The following is a 27,637-nucleotide window of genomic DNA, read 5'->3' as shown; positions in this document are numbered from 1 at the left end:
ATGTTCTGGCCTTGAATAGTTGATACCTAAAACAAAAACCTTTTCTTCACGTTTATTAATTTTATTTAATTATTTTAGCAATTTTATATCACCTTTCTTATCAAAGTTTTAGCGAAAAGCAAAAATAGAGAGTATGTGATTCGTTACCTTGTAAGCTTTATAAGTGTAGAAAGTATAGTGCTGAAACTATGAGGTATAGTGAACTAGCTGTTGAATGGGCCGAGGGCTAGACACACGGTAGCGCAAAAATATACAAGGGCAAAAATTCCACAAAACATCTTCTACCTCGCTACACTCTGTACTTTTCCTTTGACACACAAGACCACAACAGAATAGCAACAGGAGACAACACCAAGATGGCAATGGACAGGGGAACTATAATATTTTTTATAGTCATGTTCATATTCCTCTCCCTACCGTCTGGGAATGAGGAACCTCGCTCAGACATTGAGAGAGAAACATTAGCAACGTTCCAATCACAAGCCAGTCAGGCGCTGCAGATGCTAAACAGCTCGGAGTATTACCTGGGCTACGGAAACATCACGGGGTACCAGCTCTCATATGACGACTATCTCAATCATAAGTCCGTAGCTGATTGGCCCGTGCACAAGTTCAGTAAGGATGATCCTTGGATTGAGGATCAAAGATATTCGATCTTACCTAATGAAGTAATTGATATGGTAAAGCATTTTTGGGGAAAGGACAGAGTGGAAAGGAACAATGGTAAAGCTTACATGTTGAATATATCCGGTAGTGCACATGGCGAGTTTGTGCCCGTTGAATCTCACGTACAGCCAGTGAAACAGAAAATACCAAAGTATTTAAAAAAGTATTACAATGAGAGGACAAGTAACGAAGATATGGGATTAGAAGGAGCAACTACAGAACAAGAAGCAAAGAAAGAGGAGAAGGATGAAACACCCAAAATTGGAAATATCACTAGCCCCGGATTGATTTCGGTGGGTATTAGAGCGTTTCAATATAATTTCAACGAGCCTAAATTTCACGTGTCTAATAAGAGCGACCACGTTAGCGATGCAGTTGTTGTGAGGATTGATTTAAACTTGAAAGATTATCAAGAAGTTAACGATTATACGATCGAAATGGATGCAGTATACTACCAGAACACTGGCGCGTTGGTAGCCACATCAAATTCAGCCAAGTTTTATGGGTCGTATGGGTTGAGCCATTTAACGATGAATGAAGATAACTTTTCAATTGCAAAGAAATTAGTGAGTCAATACAACAGCATGCAAGAGGATAAAACGTTATCTTTGGACGATATGAATGCTTCCATTTTGAAGGCATTTGACCAATGCGAGATGGTTGCATTTATGCAATTTAACAAGACTAACTTTACTCATGATGAATTGAGATATATTGATGCCGAGTTGAAAAACCCAAGTGGGAAACCTTTACCTGAGACATTACCCCAGTTGTCTGTCAAAGATTTTGTTATCTACTCGCCTAATTGTGGGATTGTTTTAACAAACAAGTCGCAAACTCCGTTCAGCGGGGAAAAAGTTGAGGTTTGGTACAAACAAGTGAGACATATATTGACTGGTCTCTTGGTGTTGGTTTCGCTCCAGTTGTACCTCATTTTCAATCAAGTGAATGCAGCAAGAACTCCGGGACAGTTGTCTGTGATATCAAGCAAAACTTTGTACTTTTTCGGCTTTGAGGATTCCTTATTGGCTATTATGTCGTTGTTGTTGTCGACGATTGCTAGTGATTTGTATTTGCTTCTAGCATGTGTCGCTACTATTGCATTCATTCTGTGTGGCGTATTTGAAATGAGATTTTTGGTTAATGTGTTGACAACACAGGCCAATGAACGTGGAACTACATGGTGGGAGATTATGAGAGGGTCAAGACAAGAACCTTCGCCGAATGCTACTCCTACAGCTCAACCAGTTGAGGAGCCGGCAGAGGGCCCTCTTTTGCCTGTAGCCAATCCACCTGCTCAGCAGCAACAAGATCAAGCACAAGAGCAGCAAGCAACGACAGAACCCAATACGGCTTGGCAAGAAACTTCATACAGCAATTCGATATTTGCTTCAGGGTTTACATTGTCCATCATTGCTATGTTCCTCATCTTTTCCGCTTTTGAGTGGAGACGCAGGTATAGAATAATATTTGAGTATGTTTGCTTGGTGTTTATAAATTCCTATTGGGTGCCACAGTTTTTGCGTAATACATTGAAGAACAGAAGGAATTCATTTACGTGGCAGTTTATCATTGGAAGTAGCATCATCAGAGTCGTACCCATTTACTATTTTGCATTATACAAGGCGAACCCGTTTAAGCATAGATATGATCCATACTTGTGTCTTTTAGTTACAATTTGGGTCTTGCTTCAATTGGGGGCATTGGTATTGCAACATAGGTTTGGTGCTAGATTTTGGATCAATGAGAAATGGCTACCACAAGCTTATGATTACCATCGTATATTGAGTTTGAAGGATTTGGAAGAAGGCAGAATTTCGAGTGATTTATTGGCCAGTTTCAAACAAAAAACATCCTCGCAAACCACTTTGGAGTCTAATACAGAGGGCGGAGCTGAAGAATTTGTTGATTGTGAATGTACGTGTCCGATTTGCATGACGGAGGTCACTCTACCGATATTAGTGAAGGACGACGATTTGAGCGATTCAAAGAAGAAAAATCTTCAACACCATTCTGGCGCTGCGCAAAAGGAGTATATGATCACTCCCTGTCACCATATATTCCATGCCGATTGTCTCGAGAGTTGGATGAAGTATAAATTACAATGCCCAGTTTGTCGAACAAGTTTACCGCCAATATAGATATATAGTGGAATTGAGGATAATAGTGAAGGGTTTAAGCGATTTGTATATCCGCTAAGCTTCCTCTTTTGTGCCTCTCTAATAGATGTTGCATCCACGGCCAGTTCGTATTACCGTGACCAATCGCATACTGCAAAAGTGGAGAAACCTAACCATGCACATTAAACATAGGACTTACTCTTCCTCAATGCATATCGTATAGAATTTTGCGGCGCGAAGTCGCTAATTTTCCTGTGATACAAGTAACCCTTTTTGCTTAGGTAGTGAGGACCTCGGCAAAATTTACCTGTACATTGCCAAAAGTGGAAGAGACGGAATGATCACACAATGACGGAGTCGAGCATTCTGTGTAATGTTTTTAAAATGTTAACGGCGGTGCACAGAGCATTTTCAGGTATATCCGTGTTGCTTTTCAAGAAAAAAGAGTCCAGTCTCTGTCTTAATACCCAGGATATCGTTCTAAGTCTACACGCCGGATTTTAATGACCGACTCACTCTGACAAATCAGGATAAAGCAGAGGGTTAGTACCGCGCGGTTTATATTATGTTATATGAAAAGGGCAAAAGCCAAGACCAATACATTTCCGTGGATGGTATTTGATGATGCATGGATAATTTCGGAATGGGTCCTTATTTACCTTATATGGGAGTTTTTTACTGGTTCCGCATACAGGCGAGGGTATGATTTACACACTTCTATGAGAAAATTACAAAACCCCCTTTTGCATAATAAGCCGCATATATTACTATAAGAAGACTACAATATTACATAATAATTACAAATTATTGATACTATGTATTACATAACACAGTACTTAACAAAATATACACGTCACACAAAACCACAAAAAATCGGATGATCTTTTTCTGTTTTCTTTTTTCAAACAAGCACCAGAAAAAGATAATATAATAATTAATACTAGACAGATTGAAATATATACAATCACTGTTTCAATGTAACAACAAAAGTGCCTAAACCTTTTGATACATTCCAATTAATTCACAAGCAGAAATTATATTATTCTTATACATATAACGTTTCATTGGACTTGTGCCTTTTTAAAATTTTTTTTGTTTTGCCAAAAAATATTTCATTTTATTGACAACTTTTCTGTTCTTTTGCGAAGAAGTTGGATCCAAGGGAAGGAAGTCATATTTACATATAATACACAACATATAAAGCTTTTGCAAAGAAACTAATTTCTTTTTCAGCTCCAAAGCCAACCAGTGCAGTTTATCAAGACACAGTTTATCCCACACAAACTACAACACTTCAACAATGTCACAGTTAGATGCCAGCTTTGCTGGTTCTGGCAGGCCAGATAACGACACCAAAGTTTTTGATCAAAGCAACGATATGAATCTTCTTGATGACGGAAACAACAACATCTTGGGTGATGTTTATGGAAATGGTCTTGATACTATGAATGCGGCCCAATCAGGCTTCAATTTTGACGAGACTGACGATTTCCTCAAGTCTATATCGGGAGTATTGGGCAACAAACCAGATTTGGCAAACGTCAATCTCAATAATGTCAACTACAATAATTCAATCTTGTCTCCATCGTCAATTAATGGAGAAGAAGCAGGGTTTCCCGAATATTTAGGAGCATACCCCGACCAACCTCAAGCCACGTTTCAAGATGGTCTGTTTGAACAACCATTGTATGGTACTAGGATAAGATCACACTCATCATCGATTGCCACCTACAATGGCGAGACTATATCGCCTTTATCCAATCACACCAATGAAACATCGGACTATACTTCACCAGAGTCAATCCAAAATCATGCAGCTGAGAAGCCTACTCGTAAGCAAACCAAGAGAAGTTCTACATCTAAAGTGGCAAAGCCAAAGAATACCAAAGATAAGAGCTCACACAATATGATTGAAAAGAAGTACAGAACCAACATCAACTCAAAGATTTTGCTTTTGAGAGACGCCGTGCCTGCTTTGAGAATTGCTGCTGGTGCTGCTGATATTTCCTTGGCTGATTTAGAAGGTATTACACCAGCATCAAAGTTGAACAAGGCTAGTGTTTTAACTAAAGCTACCGAATATATCAAACACTTGGAGCAAAAGAATGCTATTTTGAAGGATCAAAATGATTATTTGCAAAAGGTTCTTCAAGAAGCTAACTTGAGTCCTCAGATTCAAATGCCATTAGCTCAACGTCAAATGCTGAGCTCACCTTATGATGGTAGTCAACAAATGTATGGAAATATGAGACCAAATAGCCTGCAGAGTTATGATGAGCCAGCGTACATGCAAAATCAACAAGTGCAACCATCACCACCACAACAACAGCCAACAGCAGCAGGAGCTCCACCACCACATCCACCATCACAATCGCAGCAAGAGATTTCGAATAAGCCCAATAGGTACTTGTTGGGAGGCATGGCAACCGTTATGGCTACTTCGTTGTTTGGTGGTTCAGGTGAGAACGACTTTAGGAGTTTAAGTGCGTTGCCATTTTCTTCGTACTTGTTCCCAAGCGCATTCTTGAATCCATCGCCAGTTATGATTCAGTTATGGACATTGACGAAATTGTTGTTGGTTTTAGGAAGTTTATTTTCAGTGTTTTATCCAATGGTGCAAAGCTTTGTCAACAAGCCTAATGGTAAAGAGGTGAGAGTTACCAGTGAGTCCAGCACTTTACTCGATTGTCTTTTTGTTTCGTTATACATGAAGGTGCCTAAAAAGTTATCTGAGCAACGTCGTACAAGGGTCATTGCCAACTTGAGAGGAGGCAACAACTGGAATCAATTGATTTGGGATTATGTTGAGTTGTCTTCATGTGAATCCAATTTTGAAAATACATTTTTGATGTTGTTGATTGGCACCTTGTTGAAGAACAAGTTTGAAAGGTTGTCACCGGTATTGAATCATTTTTTGAGTATGAAGGGTGGATTGATTATGAACCTTGATTACCGTGGCAGCAGCAAGGCATTGATCAGATTAAGTCAGTTGATTGGTAAAATTGATGGACCTTCCATGTTTACTAGCGAAACTTTAATGAAGAGATTGAGTAATGTGGTAACAGGTAAGTATATTAATTCTGGTGTTGAAGATGGACAAGATGCCAAATACATTGAAGCGTATCGACACACCGTCGGTGATTATTACAATTTGGTTGTCCAATGGAGAATCATTGATATTATCCATGCATTGAATTTGTCTTACTTGGAAAACTTGAACGAGGATACGACCCAAGTGCTAACCGATTTGAAGATTGTTGAGTCGATTATTGATAAGAAATCACCAATATGGCCGCAATTTCAATTACTCGTTACTATTGTTGATCCAAACCAATCTTTGACGTTTGTGCAACTGTTGAAAGATAAAGTTGAATATCAAGTGAACAAGTTTAAGTCTGACTGTAAGGAGTTGGAAGAGGACTCGGATGGAGAAGAAGAAGAGGAATTGTCATCGGAACTTGATTTTGAATCAATTGTTAAAAGTTTGAGTTTAGTTTCACAGGAAGAGGTGATTGTACTATTGTCTTCCTTAGTAACCTACTATCACAACCTTGATGATAGTGACAAGGAAGCAGAAATTTTGAGACATTTGAGAATACCCAACAGAAAATTTAGTTTATTGACATTCACGGCCTTGGTCAGTATGCTTAATGCAATAATCCCAGGACCTGTTGATGATTTTGAAGGCACTTCAGAAATATTGATTCTGGTTCGTAAATGGCTCAAAGAGGGTTGCTTGCAAAGAAATAAATTGGGTTCACAGTCTGTTGATCTTGGGGAGAAATTGGCAGAGTTGTTGCTTCGCAAAGGAAAGATAATAAATGGTATATGTGTGGAAGATGGTGATGAGGAGTAGAGGAGACAAAGAGAGGACGCAAGTTGATTTTTGGATGATTTTATTTGACGAGTGTATTTTGATTGATTGTTTATTTGTTTTCATTCTTGTGATTTTGTTTATTTTTACTTAATAAGTTTTTTTATAAGTTGTTTATTTTAAGAGATTTTACATTATTTATTCGACTATTGTCAACAATCTGATAGGGAATGAAATTGTGTAACAGCAAACTCTTTTCGATGGTTCCTGGTTTTTCAAGGAGTGGCTTATTTTCGGAAAGATTATATTTGAATCTTGTGTATTCTTTCGGGGAGATTCAATTGCATCGCCTAATCTTTAAATTTTTTGTTGTTTTTTTTATTAGGTCGCAAAACTATTGTAAAGTGGGTCGCATCTGAGGACATTCATTGTCTCCTTTTTCTACTACTACTACCACAATGGGACATACTCAATGGCATGTTCTGACCCCTGTTAGTAATCTATTACTAATTGGGTTGTAACATCTCCGTGAAGTTGCAATTGGGTATAAAGTTGAACCCTCACTTTGTGTCAGATAATTTCTTGTTAGTCCAAAATCTGCAAGGGGAGATGGGACCAGCTTGGAATAATCTGCCCAAACGCATGGTCTCCTTAAACTGATGACAAAGGCTTATAATTACGAGGTGGATCAAAAGCCAATATATGTGCTGCTTTGATTTCAGGTAGAATAATTCACGAGGTTTCCTGAGCTAAATATTTGGTTTGGGCACATGCCGAATTTTCGTATATTCAAGTTACTCACCTACGATGGTAATGCACATGCAGGACTTGATGTCTAATAGAAATTGTTAGAAGATGCAAGAATCGAAAGGGGTGTTTGGAGTGGGGGATTGTTATTATTATTGTTATTGTTGTTATTGTTGCCATCGTTAGTGTATGTTTTGCAACAGGATCTTTTGTCACAAATGCAGTTTACTGGCGCACTTAGTGCGTTGCATCCCAACCATTGTTGTAAGGATAACAATAGTATTCCAAACACGAAGGGTTTTCTGTTCCATTTTTTAAAATGAGTTTTTCAGAGAGAACTTTTTAATGAACAACGTACACAAGAAGGAAGTGGCTATGGTTCATGTTTCTACATAGCCCTACTTAATTACAGAACCATGAGTCGATACCTGTTGTTTAATCCAGCTAAAATTCAGCCTGCAGCAATGCACTTCGAGGAGACATGTTTGCTAGTTCTACTTAAGTTGAAACTCGTTCGGCATTTTTTTATTTATTTTACCACCCGGCAGTTGGAATTTTGTAGAGTTTTTTTTTCTTGACAATTTTGGTGCCGCATCCTCCAATTTAGTTTGTGTTTTAATTTGTGCGTTTTCCTACATAGCATTCTGCAAAACATAACAACCGAGATAATGGAAAGGTCGCTTGATACTAGGCGACCACTCCTGCTTATACCATTTACCATACTTATTGAGGTGCCCTGTTTTCTTAACGTATAAAGGCATCTGCTTCTCGTTGTTAGTTGGTAACGTTGGAGTTAAACCCAAAATAATTTTTTTTCATGCAAAAGTTGTATCGGCAGTATAATTACAATTTTGTTATTGGAAACTATAAAGCGCCCGATCCTGTTTCAGTTGTGAGCTTTTCTTTCTGTGCTTTGTATTCACCTTTTAACCTTTGCGGCTTTGGAAGATGAAATTTTCACTTTCAATTTTTATTCTTTTTTTTATTATTAAGTTTTAGTCTTCATTTGCAGATGTGTTATATGCAGAGATGATGGTCATCATCACACAAAATTGGCACATTCTATGAGAAGGATTAACAAAATCCAAAAATCGAATGATTTTCTTCTTCGTAATGATAGGTAAGAATGAATGAATGGAATTGGTCGATATAATAGTCTTGTTTGTGGTATTATTCCGAGCACATTTTAGGGATGCAGAATTATTGAAAAAAGGCAAAAAAGAATTGTCAGTTAGTTTCTTGTCATGAGCTTGAAATGCGTTTCAAGTGTCTATAAATTCTGTAATTACAGGCTATGAAAGAAGAACTCACACTGGTTTATAATCAAAATGAGCGAAAATTTCAGTTGAGGTTGTCTTATTTCAACTCAAGTTGCATACGTTTTCAATGACTTTTAAAATCTGCATATCGGGTCTTGAGTTGCATTGCATGTAAGCAATGTATAATTATAAATATAACAAAATAATAAAAATACAATAGTAAGAAAAGCTATAAGTAAGTTTGATAAAAGGAGAAAGAAAGATCTTTGTCAAACCTTTTGTCAAATTACAAACTATGAACAATACTCATGTTTGTTTAATCATGCAGTAAAATAACGCAATAAGGCGTGATACAGTATGTACATGAGGTGAATTTACCTATCTATACTTGAATTTTGCAACTTTCTCTCAAGGTCTTCGGTTAAAAGAGTCAGTAAAGTTTGTTGATGTTTACAGCAAAATATTTCAGCACTTCGACACCCTCTATTAGACGTCAATCTATGATGCCTTGCCAGGACATATACTACTTTCTTCAAGTAATCATGTCGAGTAAACAAAAGCTTTTTTATTCGCTTCAACTGAAACGATGACGTGTAGGCGAATAACGCTTCTCAAATTATTCATTTTGCCTTTGTGTAATATAATTTAAAAAATACGGAAGTCGGATATCGGGGGAATATCGGTTAAGAGCAATTTTGTGAACTAAAAGAAGGAAATTAGAAATAAAAGAGAAAGCAAAATTAATTTTTAAAGCACTAAAAGCATTGTAACGAAAATTTCAAGTTGAAAGGACTCGACCTCTCAAACGCATGAGACAACCATATAAGATTGCGAACATAAGCAAAGCTACACAATGAATAGCAAATGGTTTTGATACTTTGAAAAAGATTAACGAAACGCAAAAGCCGGAAAGCGCTTTTTTCCAATAAAATACGTATGTTTCACAAAACGTCGACACTTTTGCAAAGTTCAATGAGCAAAGCAGAGAACTATTGCTTCACAAAGTAGAAGAGGTGGAAGAATCTAGAAATTGTTATGGAACTGACCTAGTTCTGGTCTTTAACAATTGGAACGCTAGATACACAAATAGCACTCAAAGTGGTTGATTTTGTCGCAGTTTGTGTAGTGATAAAGCTCTTTTATGAAGTTTAAGTTGTTTTCTTCGGGGTGTTACGCCTGTTGTCCTGATTATCCCCCACCACTGACTCCAGCGTTATCCTCAGTCACTATTCTTCAAAACCGCTGTTGTGCAAGTAGTTCGGGTTTTCACAAATGGTTAAGATCATCAACAAAGTTCTTGAGTGTGTTAAACAAGTGCTATCATCATTTAGACTTTTTGTTATTTTAATGCATTTAATGTAACAAGAGATTTATAGCACCACTCCAGTGAAAACTAAGCCACAGTAGACTTTTGAAACAAGTTCACTAGCAATTAACTTGTAATTATAATCACAATTACGTACACATTAGGCAGGTAGTGAAAGAAATGGCATGACTGACGCAAAGGAACTCATGTAGAGCGTAGATATAATAGTTCGACATAGAATGGTAAGTTAGAGATTATTGCCAGGCTTTCGTCATTTTTGTGTATCATATTCCTGTAAGTGCGCAATTGAATAAGGCTGTTGACTCAAACAACCTTTAAGAAGTGTATTTCCGTTTGTAAAAACAATGGTGGGTTTGCTCATTTTTTTTCACCGCTTCACAAAGGGTTTGAAATTGTGGCTTAACTAGTGATTTTATTTTGGGAAACAATCGTTGATGTAAGTGCACAAAAAAGGAATGGGTTATTTTCATATTTGAGCTTATGGTTAGTTGCTTGGTTTGAAGAATAAAAATCTGTCATGACATAAACTCAGTAAGATTCAACCGAGTTTTTCCATTTGTGTGAGCTTACTGAAGCTTCGTAAACTCCGCACTCTCATGATCAGCAACAAATTCTGTCTACACTTCAACAACCAACAAAACACATTCAGAACACAAACTTCTCGCATTTCGCTTTTTTTGTTTTCTAGATATACCCCGCTATTAATTTACTTCATTTTCTTTAAAGCTTTGTTAAATATTGGAAAGAGGGCTGGTCAATTGCTTTTTAGTTAACTAAAGTTTTTGGCGCGGAGCTTGTACAGCGTTTATTTTTAGCGATAGCAGAAAAAAAAGATTAAAAAGTCAACAACTAAAGGCTTCCATCTGGTAATATCTTCCATATTAGGCTAAAGCTTGCATTGCATGTACTATTTCGTATACACACATTGTGATTGAAAAGTTGTTGTTGATGCCTAAGAGCTAATTTAGTGGGGAAGAAGAAGATTTGTCTATTGCATAGACATATTTTCTATTGTTTTAACTAACTGGTGATTGAATTGAATTGAATTGAATTGACTGATTAAGTTTTTCGGCTCGTATAAATCGTGCATTGTCATCTGTGTCACGTCTTTTATTTGTTTTTTAGCTTTTTAATTTTTAATTTTGCGGTGTATTAATTTTTGGAAATTGGAAAACCCAAAAGGTAAAAAGGGGGAAAATTATTTGCAACACAATTCCAACAAGAGGTCACACTCTTGTGAACTTCAAATGAGACCACTACATGCTCTTGACTCAAACCACATGATTGTGATTAGAAAACCATTGTTAGTTCAATGCGGAGATTGAAGCTTTCTATGCATTGGGTTAAATGTCGAAGTTTTTTCTTGTAAGAGATTCATGGTTTAGACTAAGGCTTTCTACTGCCGTTATTCCCTGATATTGGATAGAAGAGACAGCCGGTTCTAGACGGTAATTATAATTACAGACCTAGCCAGCGTCTTGCAAACTCTATATTAGGTTAGGATACACGTCATTAAAAATGCAACAAGTTTAGAGAAGCTGCAGACTAGCAAAGTAGGCTCAACTCGAATTTTTCAAACAGCAGGAAGAAATTTGAAACGAGCGAAACTTTTCAATTTAGTAGTGTTTATCCCCCACGATAACCAAAAGTTACCCTTCCAGCTTAATCTGCGGAGTTAGTGAGTGCTGGTCTTTCTTTGAGGATCGTTTCTGTCCAATGTCACACGCTCTACTTCTGCGTCATTGTTGCAGTGGGTGAAACTGGTGATTTGTGTCGTGCTTTGTGTGCGAGTGCGTGAGTGAGTGTCGTCATCAGAAAAAGTAAAAGTAAAAGAAAAAAAAAAAGAAATGACATTGTTCTCTTTTTTTATGAACAGCAAAAAAAATAAAAAATTAAATCATTTGTCGCCAAATTACACGAATCGACAATCATTGACCAAAACGTACAGAATGCCCATTCTATGCTTTAACTAAATGAATGACACACAAAACTTGCATATAATAATAAAGAAGAAAATATCAAAGAAAAAATAAACAATCCATCACAAAGTCGCAATTAAGACTTCTTTCAATATTTTCCTTTTTTTCTTTCATTCTAAAGCACCACAAAACAAAATGAAGAGGTAACTTAGAAGATACATTTCAAATAAGCAAGAAACACAATAAACGAAAAAGCAAAAAAGCAAAAAAAAGCAAAAACAAAATCGGACACATTGCGAGCGAAGATCAGAAGGTTCAACAGAGGGACAAAACCATAACAAACAATCAAACAACTACATGTGGATTCTTCTCATGCTTTGTATCCCAAAACCAAATATAACCTTTAGTGACTAACATACGTCTCTCAAATATTTAATTTTTATTTTCAATTTTTTTGGCTTTTTTTTTTAAGCACTCGCTATTGTTTTAAAAGATGCAGAGATTTATTTCAGTTTAAAGTGTGTGTGTGGAAAAAAACATTTAAAACCTAGTACATTCGCCAAACTAGAAATTGAAAATACCAATACTCATAGAGAGAGAAGCTGAAGTATTTGAAGGGGTGACCATGTTATCAGATTCAGATGAATCGCCGACTGCTGATAACCATGAGTATACCATAGATGACTACTACAGACTTGTCAAACCCTTATGGTCGCACAAGAGCGTCAATTTTAACCACAAGTTTAACCAGCACAAAGTGCTTCGCACACTAGTTGACTTTAGTCTAACACGTACCATGCTATTGGAAAATCCACAAAAGAGAAGCATAACCATAGGTGACTTATCAGCGATCAAAAGTAGGAACGTCGATAGTATAGCCGTTCGAATTGACGACGACGTCAACAACAAGCCAGAGATCCGCTCATCCATACACACCATCACCAGCACCGACAGCGAGAAAACAGGCGCCACCACCACCCGCCACAGCCAATCATCATCAACTCATGGCCAGCAGTACAGGTCGTGCTTGAGATCAAAGTATGTCGAGTTTTGTCCCCATACCGCAATTAGTGCCTATTTATTCAGTCGATTTCATATACCTGACATTGATGGGTTGTTGGAGTTCTCGCAGGACAGCGTTTTTGATATAAACATAGCATCCATTTACAAGGGTAGGCTACTAAAAGGTAATGGTAAATCAAAATCATTGTCACTGTCGCAACAACTTATATCAAGTAATAGGGCCTTGGAGATTGCTGGCTTCAGTCTTGAGGAGACAAACTTGAGGAAGTTATTGTTGGCTCATACTTTTGAAGTACCTGATAAATTATCGGGAAATACGATTCTGGAAGTGCCTTTTGACGCATTGATGCAATTGGCAGGATTTGAGAGTGTGAATGAGTATTCAATTTTACGAAACTCAATCAACCCACCACAAGACTTGTTGGATAAAATTTTCCCTTTTATTAATCAACTGGATAAAGAGACACAAAATAAACAAGAGTTAAAGAGTGATGATATGTTTTATGATGGCATACCACCCTCTCTAGAGCCCCCTACCACTGATGAGAGCAAATTCCAACATATCAAAGAGTTATTAAGGATGCTACGAAAAAGTTTGTGCCAAGATATGCTCGTCATTAGGAAAAGGTATCCCCACAACCCGCTTCTGAAGAATGAAATTTTCAACTCAGCAGAATTTGAAGCGTTTGCTAGAGAAGTGGAAAACAATGGGGACTATGACCGATTAATCAGAGAGTCATGTTTCAACCCTCAAGATGACGAAACTGAGAGTGATTCTGATGATCTTTGGCCATCATCGATTGATTTTGACTCAAAGGAAGATCTACACCGGGTAGTTGAATTTCAAAATAACAAGCTCAAAAGTTTGGAAAGAGAAGTAGCAAGAAGTGCCCAACAACAGCACGAAACAACTAACCACTTATACGACTTTATATCCAAACAAACGGAAATAATGAACAAACAAAGTGATTTCTTACGCAATATTCAAAATTCAATCAATGGGTTGATTATTTTAAGTTCTTCCAAAAATAAAAGTTCAGAATATTTAGCAAAGCAAAGTTTACAAGATACGGCAAGATATATCAATAGTGGAGAGAATCAGCATATACGAGCAGGAATAGACAATACTTTGGAATTATTATCTCGAATGAGGGAGCTGCAGCAACGGCAGAGTGGTGGCGGTGATATTACAGAAGGAGTCGCTGCTCATCATCAGTCACAAGTTCTGCAACAGAACCAAAGCCATAGCCAGTCTTATTATCCACCATATAATCAACAGCCCCCAACTGCAGTAGTATACCAGCCACAACATTACCAAACCATGGCAGCTGCTCTGACAGCGCCAACACATCGACCGTCAGATGCATCCATCTCCACTAGGTCGTCAATGCTCTCAACCACGTCGCCCCATTTCCAGCCAGCATTGTCTCATTTTCAAGCTCAACAGCATCAGCAGCATCATTTAACCCAGCTGCCTATTGCACATACATCACTCAGCAACAACCCAATACTTAATCAACCGCATCCTCACTTGCCTCACCACAGTGACTCATTTCAAGGTGCCCAACCACCACAACCACCTTCGTCTTCTTCGTCGTTGCCCCAGATCGGTCAACAGCAACAATCCAAATCAACAAGACAGTTGGTCCTAGGAAAACGGTTATCGCGTCAAGCAACCACATTATACGAGATGTGGGATGACTTTAAACGGTTAGAAGAGGAGTTACGCCAACACGAGATATCGGTCACCGAATGGTTAAAAGTGCATGGCTCATCTGAGCGTCAGTTTCGCCATACAAGACTTAAAATTATCAAATTTGTCGAAGAGGAGGCCATGAGGCGAAGTGTCCCTGTTGAGATTGTTAAGGAGATGTTGCATAATAAAATGCGCAACCGGTTGCGGCCGTGGACTTTGGATGAAGTGCAACGGATGCTTACATCAGGTCGGAGAATTGACTTGGATGACCCTAGATTGTGATCACTTTAACCCTCTGCATATTGATATGTATTAAAAGTAGAACCATTGTAATATTATATTTTATGTGTGTCATCATGTCTATTCTGGCGGTGATTGCGAAAATTTAACCTTTTTTTTCCTACACTATCTCTCAGTAGATTCTGGTTGTTGGTGTTGTTGTTCTTGAGCATACCTTCAATTCCAACATCGCTTGTTATGGCATAATTTGGGTGACTGTGGTTTTGAAGAAACAGCTTAAAGTCTTTCTCTGTCGATGCAAAAGTTTGGTTGTCTCTCTCGCTTCTGCACCTGCATATATAAATTGTTGGGCTTGGCTATTATTAACAAATAAAAAGGGAACAATGATTCACACGCGCACCTGCATTTTCGCTTATAACCGCTTAATTTCATGTTTGCACCTTGAAATCAGGAGTATAATTCTTCCGCCACGTACCAGTTGCTGTCTAAAGTTGGGGATTGTTTTGCTTCGCCCTCTTGTTGTATTTTTCTTTTCTTTCTTTTTTGTACTTATTAACAACTATGCATTGGCTTGCCTGTTTCCGGGCATAACCATTGAACAATGGGAAATTGAATTAGTATCGACAGTGGCGATGGTCGACATATATGCATATAAATTTGGATACACTGCATGTTGAGTTAAAGACTACGACTACTACAGGGAGGACTTGCACTGATGTTATTGTTTTTAATTTTAATTTTAGATTTTATTTTATTTTTTTTTTTCCCTCTGCCCTTCAATGTTCAAAAACACAATAAAATTAGACTGGGCAAGGGTGAGATTTTGCATACCTCTTGTTGTTGTTTGTAGGTGCAAGGGCTTACCTAGACAAGAAAAAAAAAAGGTGAGCCCCTTTGGAGGAAGATCTTTAATTAAACCTTCTTTTTATAATGACAGTATACTTTGAATCTCATCTTTGCTTTGCTTTCCTTCGCTTGTAAATTGCAAATCTTTTGTGTTTGGCTGCGAAAAAAACAAAAAAAATAACATTTTTTTTTTGTTTTTTTGTTTATTATTTTCGGCATTTCAAAGTCAAAAATAGTTGTCTTATTTTTTTTTTTTTTTTTCCAACTTCGACATAGACAAATATTCCAATTGTCAAAAGTTTAACACACACAGGTGAAGAACAGAATTGAAAATATAGAAAACAATAAAAGTCACAGAATAAGATTTTGTGCATGATATATATGTAATATGTAAGATAATTATTATATATATTGTATTATATTGTATCTATTTTTATATTTGCATCTGTGTCATTCCACGGGTAAACGACTTCTAAGCTGCGTTGTCATGGCAACCACACAGCAAAAGAGAAAAAAAGAATAGAATGGCCAAAAGTCACACAAAATAACAAAAATTCAAAGGATATTTTTTTGTTTTGTTCACATGTACACTACTTCTGGTTACAGAAAGATTGTATATTAATCAACTTTGAGTTTCATATTCACATGTAAAAGGGCAACAATTGTTTGTTTGCTTGTTTGCTTGTTTCTTTTCATAAAAAGGGGGATGAGTATCTATTTCTATAATGGGCAAACTTGCCAAATTCAATTATCGTCTAATGGCAGCGTTTTGGCTGCCTGAAAAAAAAAAAGATCTCTCGTTAATTTGTACAAAGTTGTTTCTCGTTGTAACTCAATACTTTAAATACAATTTTTTATTTCATATTTTTTTTATTTTTTTTTATTTTTGACGCTAAAATTCTCAGACTGACATGTTTTAAGTTGTCACGACATTGGTTTTGCCTCTTTCTTTTTCATATTTAGCGGGGAACGATGAAAATGATGAATGACCACGATTATGACTTACCAACTGAATAAAATCGTATTGTTCCACAATTATTGTTGGATTTCTAGGTTATCTGTCTTTCTTTGTAAGGAAAAATAGCGGGATTCTTCTTTCCCAAAAGAGAAAAAAAGCAAAGTAGAAACTGGCTAATGCAACAACATTGCATTAATAGTAAAGGGACTGCAAATTAACCGATTTGCCTTTAGTCAGTAAACAGCACAAATTATTTACAGTGCAGCTGCGGTTAAAGGCTTAGCCCTGTTAGGTGTTTTTGCTTTTTATCAAATGACAGCTTCACAAGAGTTTTCGATGCATCTGCTGGCAAACCTATCTTTATCACTACTGGCACAGGACTTGTCATGGGTTGTCCACAATCGCACAAACCAAACAAGTAGCCAGATAACCATTGCATTAGAGATCTGCAGGATAACCTCATTGATATGCACGAATTTGTCGCGCTGATCTAATTGCTTCTCTGGTTACAAAGCACCAAGAGTTACGAGCCAAGTAACCTTTAAGCACACATTATGCACCCAACTACATTTGCGTAATAACCGGGATTCACAAACAACCTAACCTACATTGTAGGTACCTAGTGCCTTTATTCTAAAAACCAGCAATTCTGCCCTCCACCAATGAACATTTCAGGAGGAATGGAGGCGCATAATCTACTAACAAAATTGTGCAGGGCTGTCAAAGTTGATGTTGACAAAAAAAAGACCACTTCATCTATCCACTAGAACCCAAAAACCACCAACAAATTATCCAAAAGCTTTACTCAACAAAATTTCTAGAAAAGTACAAAAGCCACAATTGACCTTTTGATATCTTCGCCTATTTTCGTATAACATTCATACGACATTACACAAAGATAGCAAAATACACTTGGAAACACCTACAGACAGGAAAAAGAATGGCCCAGATTCACCACCACCTAAGACAATGGAAAGTTATCCCTGTGTTACCTCCATCCTTCTAATTTACTATACATCTATAGACTTAAAATTGAACGGCTCATAGGCATACCCTTCCCCCTCGAAAAATTTCGACATTGCTTCGACCCAATGAAGTCTCAACGAATGCAACATGGCAGACGTACCTTCCATAAGAACCAAGATACACACAGTCAACAGAAACCACATGGCAAATAAAACCACAGTAGCAATAATCCCAACGGCACCAGTTTTACCAAATGCATTTTGGATGGTCATGGACCACAACACTGTCGACAACTGTGCATGTGCTAATGAAAGTGCCCACAATCTCAAATAAGACGCTGTATGACTAACACAGTTTAAACAAAACTCAATAGTGTGAATCACTTGATGAATGACAATGTCACCAAAATTAAATTCTCCGTGATCATCTCCATGTGCAGCCGCAGAGTGGAACATTGGCTCAATATCATTGGGGAATCTGAATTCGTCATCTGTTTCTGGCTCTTCGTCAGTTGGGTCGTTATTCAATTCATGTTCCAACTCCAATGCCGCCTCCTCTTCATGCAACATGAGCGAGTGGTTCCTTTGCGAATGTAAATCCGAGTATCCTAATCTTACTGCCTTGTCATTTTGTCTCTTCAACGTCAATGGCTTGTAAATCAACAACCAAGGTACACAAATGAGTGCAATAAGAACCAACACCACTTGAATAAATTTTTGTCCTGGATACAACTGTTCCTCAACCGTGCCTGGCGACAAAAACATGTTGATCAACATATTCAACAACCCGGGGGGTTGTTTACCACTACCCAACCAATCAACTGACCACTTGTACACAATTGTCAATGCCAAATAGCCAAATATACTTGTCATAAAAAGAAAACCGGGAATAAAGTTTCCAACTATGTCTACCCTTCTTTTGAAATACAAGTAATTCACCAAACTAAACATCAAAGAATAGTTCATGTGAACATATCCCATCAAAACTGAAAGCTTCATCTTGTACGAGTTAGTAAACAATAAATTGTTCTCCGTTCCATGCCATGCCCAATCAAGACCAATGGGATACGTCTTTCCCTCAACTTTAGTTGCCGTCAAGGTTCCTCCCTTTTGCGGATCATAGTTGTCAGGGAATACATACTCCCACCCCGACCCGAATATAGCCATTGACTTGGAAAAAATATCGTTATAAATGAAGCCAGTATACATGGAGAAAAGCCCCATCAACAATATTATGTATCTACCATTGAAGGCCATTTCGAAAATCTCATCCTTGTTACGCATTGCGCCAAAGGACACTTCGTTGATGATCAAGTATAACGCCATTAACAAGACAATAAACCCATGACCTAAATCACCAAACATAATAGCAAACATAAAGGGAAAAGTTATAATAGTCGCTAAGCCCGGATTAACCTCCTCATATGTGGCAATACCATAAGCATCAATAATCAGCTGAAAAGCAGCGGTAAACTTATTTGTCTTGTGGTACGTTGGTGGCGTTCTGTTGGTCGTGAGCTTATTCACTACTGCAATTAATGACCCTGTCTCCTCTCCCCCATCGTCAAACTCTATCCCCGAAATGTCATGGTCACTATCGTCAATAATAAATGTATCAGTTTCAGCATCAACCGATCCAGATATATCTAGCGAGTCATTCGACGCATTAGGAGACCCACGGTCACGCCTTGTCTTGACTTTCACCAACTTTCGTAGTGCGCCTCGTATTTTTTCAAAATCAATCGAGGGAATCCACCCTTCTCCAACCAAGCATCTTCTAGTACTATCCTCATCAAATTTGTTTAAGGTCTCATACACTAATTTCTCTCGCTGGACAATATACGAATAGTCAGGGTACAACTCTTGGAAAACCTTTAATTCAGTAATTAGTTGGTCTTTGGTGCTGTCTACGACATTTGTCAACTCCTCAATCCTACCGTTGATCTCATCCAACGTCGCTCTCCTTGCTTCCGAGTTTCCCGTTGCATTATCAAAAATGATCCCATCCAAAGATTGTATAATCTTCCGCACCCTTGAACGTAATACATCACCATGAATAAAGATAATGAATACGTTTTTGTAAACCATCTCGGTCGATTTATCATTTAGCGGGAATTCCTCATCAATAGGGATATCGTGGAAATATAAGTTGCCTCGTAAAAGTCTCCATAATATATTCCTCAAAACCGGTACCTTGTCTCTTGCAATTGTTCCAGCAATTGAATTAAAATTGGACTCCTCCCAGTTGTGAATTTCTAAGCCCAACTCCAAACTATTGCTCCGGCGTGTATTTAAAAGGGCAATTTCACTATCGAGTTCACTATTGTCTTCGTGATCACCATAGTGTTCATGGTCATTCTCCACCAACGTCGACCGGTGGAAGTTGTTGAGTATATTTATAACATATCGATTTTCAATGTACTTGAGTTTCTGACTGTCCAAATTGCCATATGAATGATTCAAATGTTTGATTCTTTCATGGTAATCATTCAATTTGGCTTTGAACTGGTCCATCTCCGAAGTCGAAGGCATGGGCTTCATATCTGCCCTTAAATTTACGTGCAAGTCGCCCGTTACTGTACCCAATGTTGTCATTATTGATCGAAGGAATGTCAATTGACTAACCATTGTGTCAATAGACTTTAACTCATTGATAAATGTTCGTTGAAAAGGGGTGAGCTTCGAATTCAAATCTCGAAACTGGACGGCTCCTAGGTCACCCAACATGCCAACCATTTCTCTCGCCAATTCAATTGTCACATAAAACTGCACCAACGTCATAGGGGCGGACCGAAATATAGCCTCGCTGGATTCATTTATGGCCGATCTTGATTCTGTTAATCTTATAGGCGCCATATCGTATGTGGGGTTTTCTTGACAGAAAGTTACCGAATTGTTATGAATCTACGGTGTGTCTATGTAGTTATTGCCAGGTTTTGCAAAATGTTTTTCTTGAGAAACACTATGGCAAACTCAATATTTGATTGATTGATTGATTGTCTATGTATTTTTTTTTTTTATTTCCTCTGTTTGTTCACCAAAATTCGGATTTTTTGAATTACGTGTAAAGTGTCCCCCAATTTTTTCATAGTTCTATTTTTGTAAAAAGCCGAGTTCTGTCATACACATTGAGTAATCATTTGTGAGCTACACACATACACTCACACACACACACACACGCACACGCACGAAAACATAGACGTTGGCAATTATTTCCAAACGTTGTCATAAAACCGAGTGGGAGACTACTATGAAAAAGATTGCGCTACTTCGGTGCTTGTTCTTTTACCTCTTGAAAGGTACTATTGGAACTGATTCTCTGGAGATTAACGAGTATGAAAGAGCTATTTCTACGCTACAACAGATCGAAGCTAGCTACGAAAGGAAGTTTGTGTACTCTGCAGATAATATAGAAGATAATTTAAGGATTCCACCTTATGATCCGATAAAGAAACAGTATGAGCTGAAGTACAGATCGCAACCACCACAAAAGCTAACGAATGATGTAATACCGCTACTAGAGATCTCAGCATCAAAGAGTAACCCCAAGGCTTTAATAATGTTAGGGGACTTGTATCTATTTGGAAACTATTCTTTGCCAACTGATTACCAAAGAGCCAAAGAGTATTACGAAAAAGCAATAGCGGTATGGCCTGATGCGCATGCATACTTTATGTTGGGCTTCATTTATTCTACAGGTCTATTTGGTGAGTTTCCAGTTGATCAAAAGCGGGCCAACTTGTATTACCAAATAGCTGCAGAAAATGGAGATTTGAATGCGTTGCAAGTCGTTGCGTATAGGAACTTGAAAGGAGTAGGCGTTCCCTCAAATTGCGAGTTGGCGTTGCCATATTATTCAAAGTTGCTGAAAATTGGACACGACATAGAAACAGGGTCCAGTACTCAGACTGATTATAATATTAGAGTGTCTGACTTTAATGGTGGGCTATTTGGAGAAAAATTAAGCGAAACGGCGTCTTCTGTGGACTTACCTTCAAGAATGTTTGCCAATTATAAAACAACACTTGAGGAGAACAAAATAAATGACAACAACCACGAGTGTGCATCATTTTACTTCAAGGGTCTCGAATATTTAAAGGGTGACTACTTTAGTGAAAGAAATTTACCAAAAGCTTTCCAAGAATTTCAAAAATGTGTGGCTTTGGGTGAAGAGTTCTATGGCTCCAGAGAGTATCGGAATATTGATACAATAGATCGAGCTTTCTTAAGCTCCTGTCAAGCTACTCTAGGACGCATGTACTTGGAAGGATTATCAGTGGATAAAGACGCTCAGAAAGCAAAACGATTATTTCAAACATCTTTGAAATTGCAGGTTACAGCAAATGTACTCACTCAACTAGGATTTATTGAAGAGCATGGGATTGCTGGCGAAACAAATATAACCAAGGCCATTGAATATTACAGCAGTGCAGCCAGTAAAAAATCAAGCTCGGGTTCAAAGAGTTTAGCAAAGTTGCTTATGAAAATGAATGCTACAGATTTTGTCGAATCAAACGAAAATAGGGCCCTCATTTATAAACACATGCGACAAGCAGCATATTATGGAAGTACTGAAGCATTGTACTACGTTGGAACTTTTTTTGAATCCGGGTTGGCACAGTTGGTTGACCCAGAAGAGCGAGTCACCTGCGCAAAGACATCTTTATATTATCGAGAATTTATAAAGAGGCGAACTCAATTCTATGCGCCACATTTGAAATATGCATTCGAGGAGCTCGCTAGCGGAAATTTCGGAAATGCTTTGGTTGGGTACCTGATTGCTGCCGAGCAAGGCTTTGAGCAAGCACAGGTTTCGGCTGCTCACTTGCTATATCAATTGCAACCTTTGTACTCACGGGAAGAAAAAAAGTCATTTACTTCAGATCGATTGAATTTGGCTGTTCAATATCTTGATCGGGCGTCTAAACAGGACGATATAGATGCAGCAATCCTTCTAGGCGATATATTCAGGGGTCAAGATAAGTTCGCGCAAGTTGAGCCAGATTACGAACGAGCATTCAATTATTATAGAATCGCTGCAGACAGACATTCGTCGCATGGTGCATTCAAGCTAGCTGAGATGTATGAATACGGCTTAGGTGCCGAGAATCATTCTGTTGATTACTTTTTAGCCAAACGATACTATGATCAAAGTTTACAATATAAAGGGAAGTTCGATCTCGATCGGCAAACACAGCTTTTGAAACCCACGTATAGTAGTGCTCATATAAATTGGGCTCTATTGAGGTTGAGATTTAAGTACCTTTTTGGCAGAGGTGGCGGCAATAGCCAGGTTGAAGATCAAGCAAATGGGTGGTTTAGTGCATTAAAGTCACTAAGTAAAAAGACAGCCAACCAACAACAAACATCTGCGCAGCAAAAAGAATCAAATGCTAAGGCAGACTCACATCATTATGGTACTTCCTACGATAACGAATTTGCCGAAAATTACGACATTGGAGACTATTTGGTGATTTCTTTGACGTTTATGTTCTTTCTTGTCTTTTTTGTTCAAAATGTCATTCGACAGGTGAGAAGAATGCGGAATGACAATCAGGAAAGAGGTGAACAGAGGGAGGCGGCAAGAGATGGAGACCAAGCTCGCTGGAATGGAAATCAGTTCCACTTTAGGAGAGGTAACTTTGAGTTTCATTTCTTTGCAATATAGGGGGATCATGTAATGACTATTTAGTTATACCATCAATAATATTCTTAAGAACAGCATTTTTCTTACCAATGCGAGTCGTTTGTGTGGTTTTCTTAACCGGGGAGTTTTTTGCCGATTGTGGTAGGTTGTAAATGATATCAGCATCCGCGGGAAGTGAATAGTACCAACCTTTCAGCTCTAAAAAGTCGATAAAGGTTTTTGTAGTGTCGTTTGTTGATAGCGTGGAACGTGATCCAAGAATTATTAACTTGGATTTTGCTCTCGTCACCGCCACGTTTAAGCGCCGCCATTCTTTCAATAGATCACCCGCATTCTTTTCCTTATTGGAACGAACAAGGGATATGATGATGCATTGCTTGTCCCTGCCTTGATATTGGTCCGCCGTTAGAATTTCCAACTCTGTTCTTGACGACAAGTTTCTCTTCAATAGATCAAGCTGGGAGCGGTAGAAGGACATAACCCCGATTTGAGCCTCATCCACACCAGCAGTAACAAAAGCCTTGACAACTTGTTGTATTAAAGCCGCTTCTCTCGAATTCCGAATGGCTTCTCCAAAAACAGTTTCATTTGCAGGTAGCGTGTCATGATCGAGAAACAATACTTTTCGGTTCTTGTCAAAAACAAGGTCCAACCACTGGTGTTCCTTTGGAGTGTCTGGCAGGGCGATAAAGCTAGACGCTGCTTCCGGAAACGGGATCTCCATGCATTGATTGGCAACCGCTGGTGAGCCACACTTTAATTTATTTTCATAAACCAAAATGTTGGAGACTTGCATTATGTCCTCACACATTCTGTATTGCTCTGTCAATTCACTCACTGCCAGCGGGTGAGCCTCGGCTAGAATCTTAAACAAGGACTGTGAAAGTCCATGTCTAACCTCCGGATTTTGATGTAGGACCAAAGGAGGCAATTGATAGTGGTCACCGACCAAGATAAACTTTTTAGCAAGGCTGATTGGGCCTAAATTGATCGGTACCGTTATTTGTGAGGCCTCATCTACAATGCAATAATCAAACTCATTTCTCAAATTAAAACAAGAATCGGTGATTCCCAAACAGGTGGTCGCCACGATATTTGGTATCTCATATGTATCTCTGTATTGCGAGCGTGACTTGATTGGCACCTCGTAGTCAGGGATATGCTTATGAAGTGACCTGTGAACTCGTAATGGGTGTCCTATTCTTAAAAACTTAAAATCTTCATTATCGCCCATCTTGTTCACGATTTTCAAAAGAATGTTATCCACGGCGGAGTTTGTATAGGACGTGAGCAATACAGTTTTCCCTTCTTCAACAATCCTTCGAACCATTTCGACAATGATTGAACTTTTGCCTGTTCCAGGCATACCAAGAATAAGTGCATAGTTATCGGCAGAAAAGGCCTTGTTTAGCGCCGCCGTTTGACAGCTATTAAACTCAGATTCGAACGTGTACTTTTCATTATCACTGGAAAACTTTGGAGCTTTTAGATCAACAATTAGATCACGAAGACCTGTTAATGAATCAGGCAAGAATAGACGCAAGACGTTGTATCGCGCCAAAGCCATACCATAGAACATTTCGTCCTTGTCGATAATAAATCTTTTGTTTCCTGATGCTCGATTTTTATCGTGACCATGGATTAAACTCTCCATGACCTGGTTATTCTTTTGATTGAAGTTTTTTACTTTCATATCGTACGTGACTATTCTTCGTCTCGTGCTGATGGTAATTTTTGAAGACGAGACTGACTTGACCACACCAGTAGCAATGGCAAAATGCCCATCCTCATCGCTAATCAAGACTCTATCGCTAACCGTGAGTTTGGAAGACAACATGTTGAAGGTTGAATCAGCTTCACCTTTCGAAAATGTATACAAAAATTGTCTTGCTTGCGACTTGTCACCATGGGCACTCGCAATGTAGAATATCAGACTCTCGCCGTCATTTGATTCAATAATCTTCAAATTGTTCAAACTGGTACCCTGCTCTTCACGTAAGGAGTTGGGTAGAGTCCACAAATGCTTGACAGACTTACTCATGAGTTCCTCCTCTCGCGATATTAGCGTATCCCAATAATTAAAGTATTCTTTGTATTTTGGATTCGCTAGGTGATACGTGATCAACTCATAATCCTCCTCCTCAATACCAGAGCCTTCCTGGGTACCTTCCTCTGCCAAGTAATTAATAGTCATGCAACCGGAAACAATTTCACATCTCTCACAGCTTGAACGTCTCAAGAGATCAGGTAAGGTGCGGCCAGACCTGATGTGTTGGGAGACGCGATTTCTCAAATTAATCAAGGACCGCAAGTCAGAGACTCGTATCTTGCACCTTTTAGTGACCCCTTCTTTTGTATACACAAGAATAAAGGAGTCAATATCCATGTCATAACGGTCTTTGAAAAGTAGGGCATATAAAGACGCTTGCGCGCTATGACTAACGTGTTCTCGACCCGTTTTGATCTCCATGGGCAATAAGAATTTTCCATTGACGGTCCTGTTCAGCAAGTTGGCTATTATTGTCGCATCTATCATACCTTTTAATCCAAAAACTGGCGACCTTATCTCTTCTTCAATGTCTAGTATATCATCAACAGCAAATGAAATTTGATCTCGCTCCAGACAATCATCAATCTTTGATCTAGAGGTTGGCGTCTTCCTATAATAACTCTCAAACCACTGTTGCAAATAAGGTAGATGTTTTTCAACCTCTTGGTCAACATCCTCCACGTCCTTGCCAATACTGTATAAACCCAACAAGTATTGGTCCTTCAAATTATCGAACACCTCTCGCATGAAATTAAGAGTCCATGTTTCAGTCACCATACACTCTTGGAAAATAAAATGCACTATTTCACCAACAATTATGGGAACAGATGTGGTTCCGGGAAACTTATATCGTGACACCAAAACCGTTTTCCGCGGGCAGTTCACTTGCTGAGCAATTTTTGTAGCTGGAATCAAAACATCGGGATTTAGCACAAGCAAATTGTGCGTATCATCGATCAAGTTTGGATTTCCCTCGTCGGTGTTTATAACATGGATTATATCGTTAAGCAGAAAATTAAGCTCACAATATTCCCCTCTTAAAATTAACTTACAATTGTGCTTGTCTGAATCGATTGTTTCAAGAATGATTTGCTTTTTAGCTTGGACTCCATACGCTTGTTCTGTGAAATTGACTATTTTGAGTCTTCGCAACATTGATCTTCCATAAACGATATCGGTAAATTCCTCTTCTTTTTCAATGCATTCGCCTTTCTTTATCCAAAGCTTTTCAAATTTCTCCATACCTTCTTTAAATGATTTAGTGAAAGAAGAGGTCTTCACATCACCACCATTCAAAATATTGATTAGCTCTGTGTCAGTTTCATCAGAAAAAGGGTCTTCTGATATATCTGCCTTTGGAGAAGATGACAAATTCTCATCATTGCTGCATATTTGGCTCTTTGTAGGCGATATTTCAACATTTGAACGTTTATCCGTTACAGGAGCCTTCTTTTGCGACAACATCTCCATGATTTCTTCATCTTCGGAAAAGGGATCGTTCGATTGTAGCGATTCATCATAAATCTTTCCTGTTGGTGACAGCTTAATGGTGATTGCATTTGGCCTTTCATCCTTGGTGTCATCACTATTTAGTTTACTGATCCAGCTACTCAAAGTTCCTTGTGCTAATCCGGAATACAGACTCCTTTGTATACCCTCAACACCAGTTGATTTGGTTCTTTGCAATGTCGAAGGGTTATTGGACTCGGTTTTGAACTTGCTATTCTTGTTGCTTAAGTCTGAACGCGTCTTTGATAATGTGGGAGAAATTGACGAGACATTATAGAAGTTTGCTCCATACTTGGATAGGACTTCATCGGTTCCACCTCCTTCTTCTGACTTTACATGCTTAATGCTTTTCAAGGGGGAGGAAGAATACTGCGCCCCTTGCTTTAATGCGTTTGCTTTGCTCTCCTCGCCGTTCAATTTTGAATCAGGGCTGTCCTTCCAACGCACTCCATCGAAGCTATCATCGGAATTGTCAGTGGCAATTTGCACTTCCATGTGTTTCTTTGATTTTCGCTTGGGGCTATATTTAGGCATGTGTACATGATTACCGGCTTCTTGAACAGGTTGTATATGGGAATGTAGTGTGTTTGTATCTATGGTTTTAATCATTTGGGCGTGATTATCAGGTTCTGTTGTTAGTTTGTTGACTGGCTTGAAAAAGTATGACTGCTTCTTTGGCCGTTTGAGGGGCCTTATGGACTCCATGTCATTGAATTTGGATTTCATATTAACATCGTCGGATCCACCTGTTTGCTCATACTTTGTATGCTGTGCCATATAGGGTGTAAAGATGAAAAGGGTGTGATATTCTTTGATTTTGATTTTGGTTTTTGCAGACGAGTAGCGCGTTT

The 27,637-nt window shown here is 38.4% G+C and overlaps 6 protein-coding genes across 6 annotated transcripts; 4 read left to right on the top strand and 2 right to left on the bottom strand. All coding sequences in view use genetic code 12, as the record gives it.

Moving 5' to 3' along the window:
* Positions 1–395: 395 nt before the first annotated feature.
* Positions 396–2,807, top strand: CANMA_002282 (ubiquitin-protein ligase; the record flags this gene model as incomplete). The annotated part of the gene is made up of 1 exon (XM_051814333.1): positions 396–2,807. The coding sequence occupies one exon, from the start codon at positions 396–398 to the stop codon at positions 2,805–2,807; it is 2,412 nt and encodes an 803-aa protein (XP_051672067.1).
* A 1,279-nt stretch (positions 2,808–4,086) lies between these two features.
* Positions 4,087–6,642, top strand: CPH2 (Cph2p; the record flags this gene model as incomplete). Its single annotated transcript, XM_051814332.1, has 1 exon — positions 4,087–6,642. The coding sequence occupies one exon, from the start codon at positions 4,087–4,089 to the stop codon at positions 6,640–6,642; it is 2,556 nt and encodes an 851-aa protein (XP_051672066.1).
* Positions 6,643–12,477: 5,835 nt separating this feature from the next.
* On the top strand, positions 12,478–14,853 carry CANMA_002280 (uncharacterized protein; the record flags this gene model as incomplete). The annotated part of the gene is made up of 1 exon (XM_051814331.1): positions 12,478–14,853. The coding sequence occupies one exon, from the start codon at positions 12,478–12,480 to the stop codon at positions 14,851–14,853; it is 2,376 nt and encodes a 791-aa protein (XP_051672065.1).
* A 2,772-nt stretch (positions 14,854–17,625) lies between these two features.
* On the bottom strand, positions 17,626–20,436 carry STV1 (Stv1p; the record flags this gene model as incomplete). The annotated part of the gene is made up of 1 exon (XM_051814330.1): positions 17,626–20,436. The coding sequence occupies one exon, from the start codon at positions 20,434–20,436 to the stop codon at positions 17,626–17,628; it is 2,811 nt and encodes a 936-aa protein (XP_051672064.1).
* A 394-nt stretch (positions 20,437–20,830) lies between these two features.
* On the top strand, positions 20,831–23,248 carry CANMA_002278 (ubiquitin ligase complex subunit; the record flags this gene model as incomplete). The annotated part of the gene is made up of 1 exon (XM_051814329.1): positions 20,831–23,248. One exon carries the CDS (start codon positions 20,831–20,833, stop codon positions 23,246–23,248), a length of 2,418 nt encoding a protein of 805 aa, XP_051672063.1.
* A 16-nt stretch (positions 23,249–23,264) lies between these two features.
* Positions 23,265–27,563, bottom strand: DNA2 (bifunctional ATP-dependent DNA helicase/ssDNA endodeoxyribonuclease; the record flags this gene model as incomplete). Its single annotated transcript, XM_051814328.1, has 1 exon — positions 23,265–27,563. One exon carries the CDS (start codon positions 27,561–27,563, stop codon positions 23,265–23,267), a length of 4,299 nt encoding a protein of 1,432 aa, XP_051672062.1.
* Positions 27,564–27,637: the final 74 nt, after the last annotated feature.

The sequence above is a fragment of the Candida margitis genome (genome assembly GCF_024628925.1).
Source record: "Candida margitis strain CBS 14175 chromosome Unknown scaffold12, whole genome shotgun sequence".
In the NCBI taxonomy this organism is placed as follows: Eukaryota; Fungi; Ascomycota; class Pichiomycetes; order Serinales; family Debaryomycetaceae; genus Lodderomyces; species Lodderomyces margitis.
This window is presented reverse-complemented; position numbering and strand designations above follow the sequence as displayed.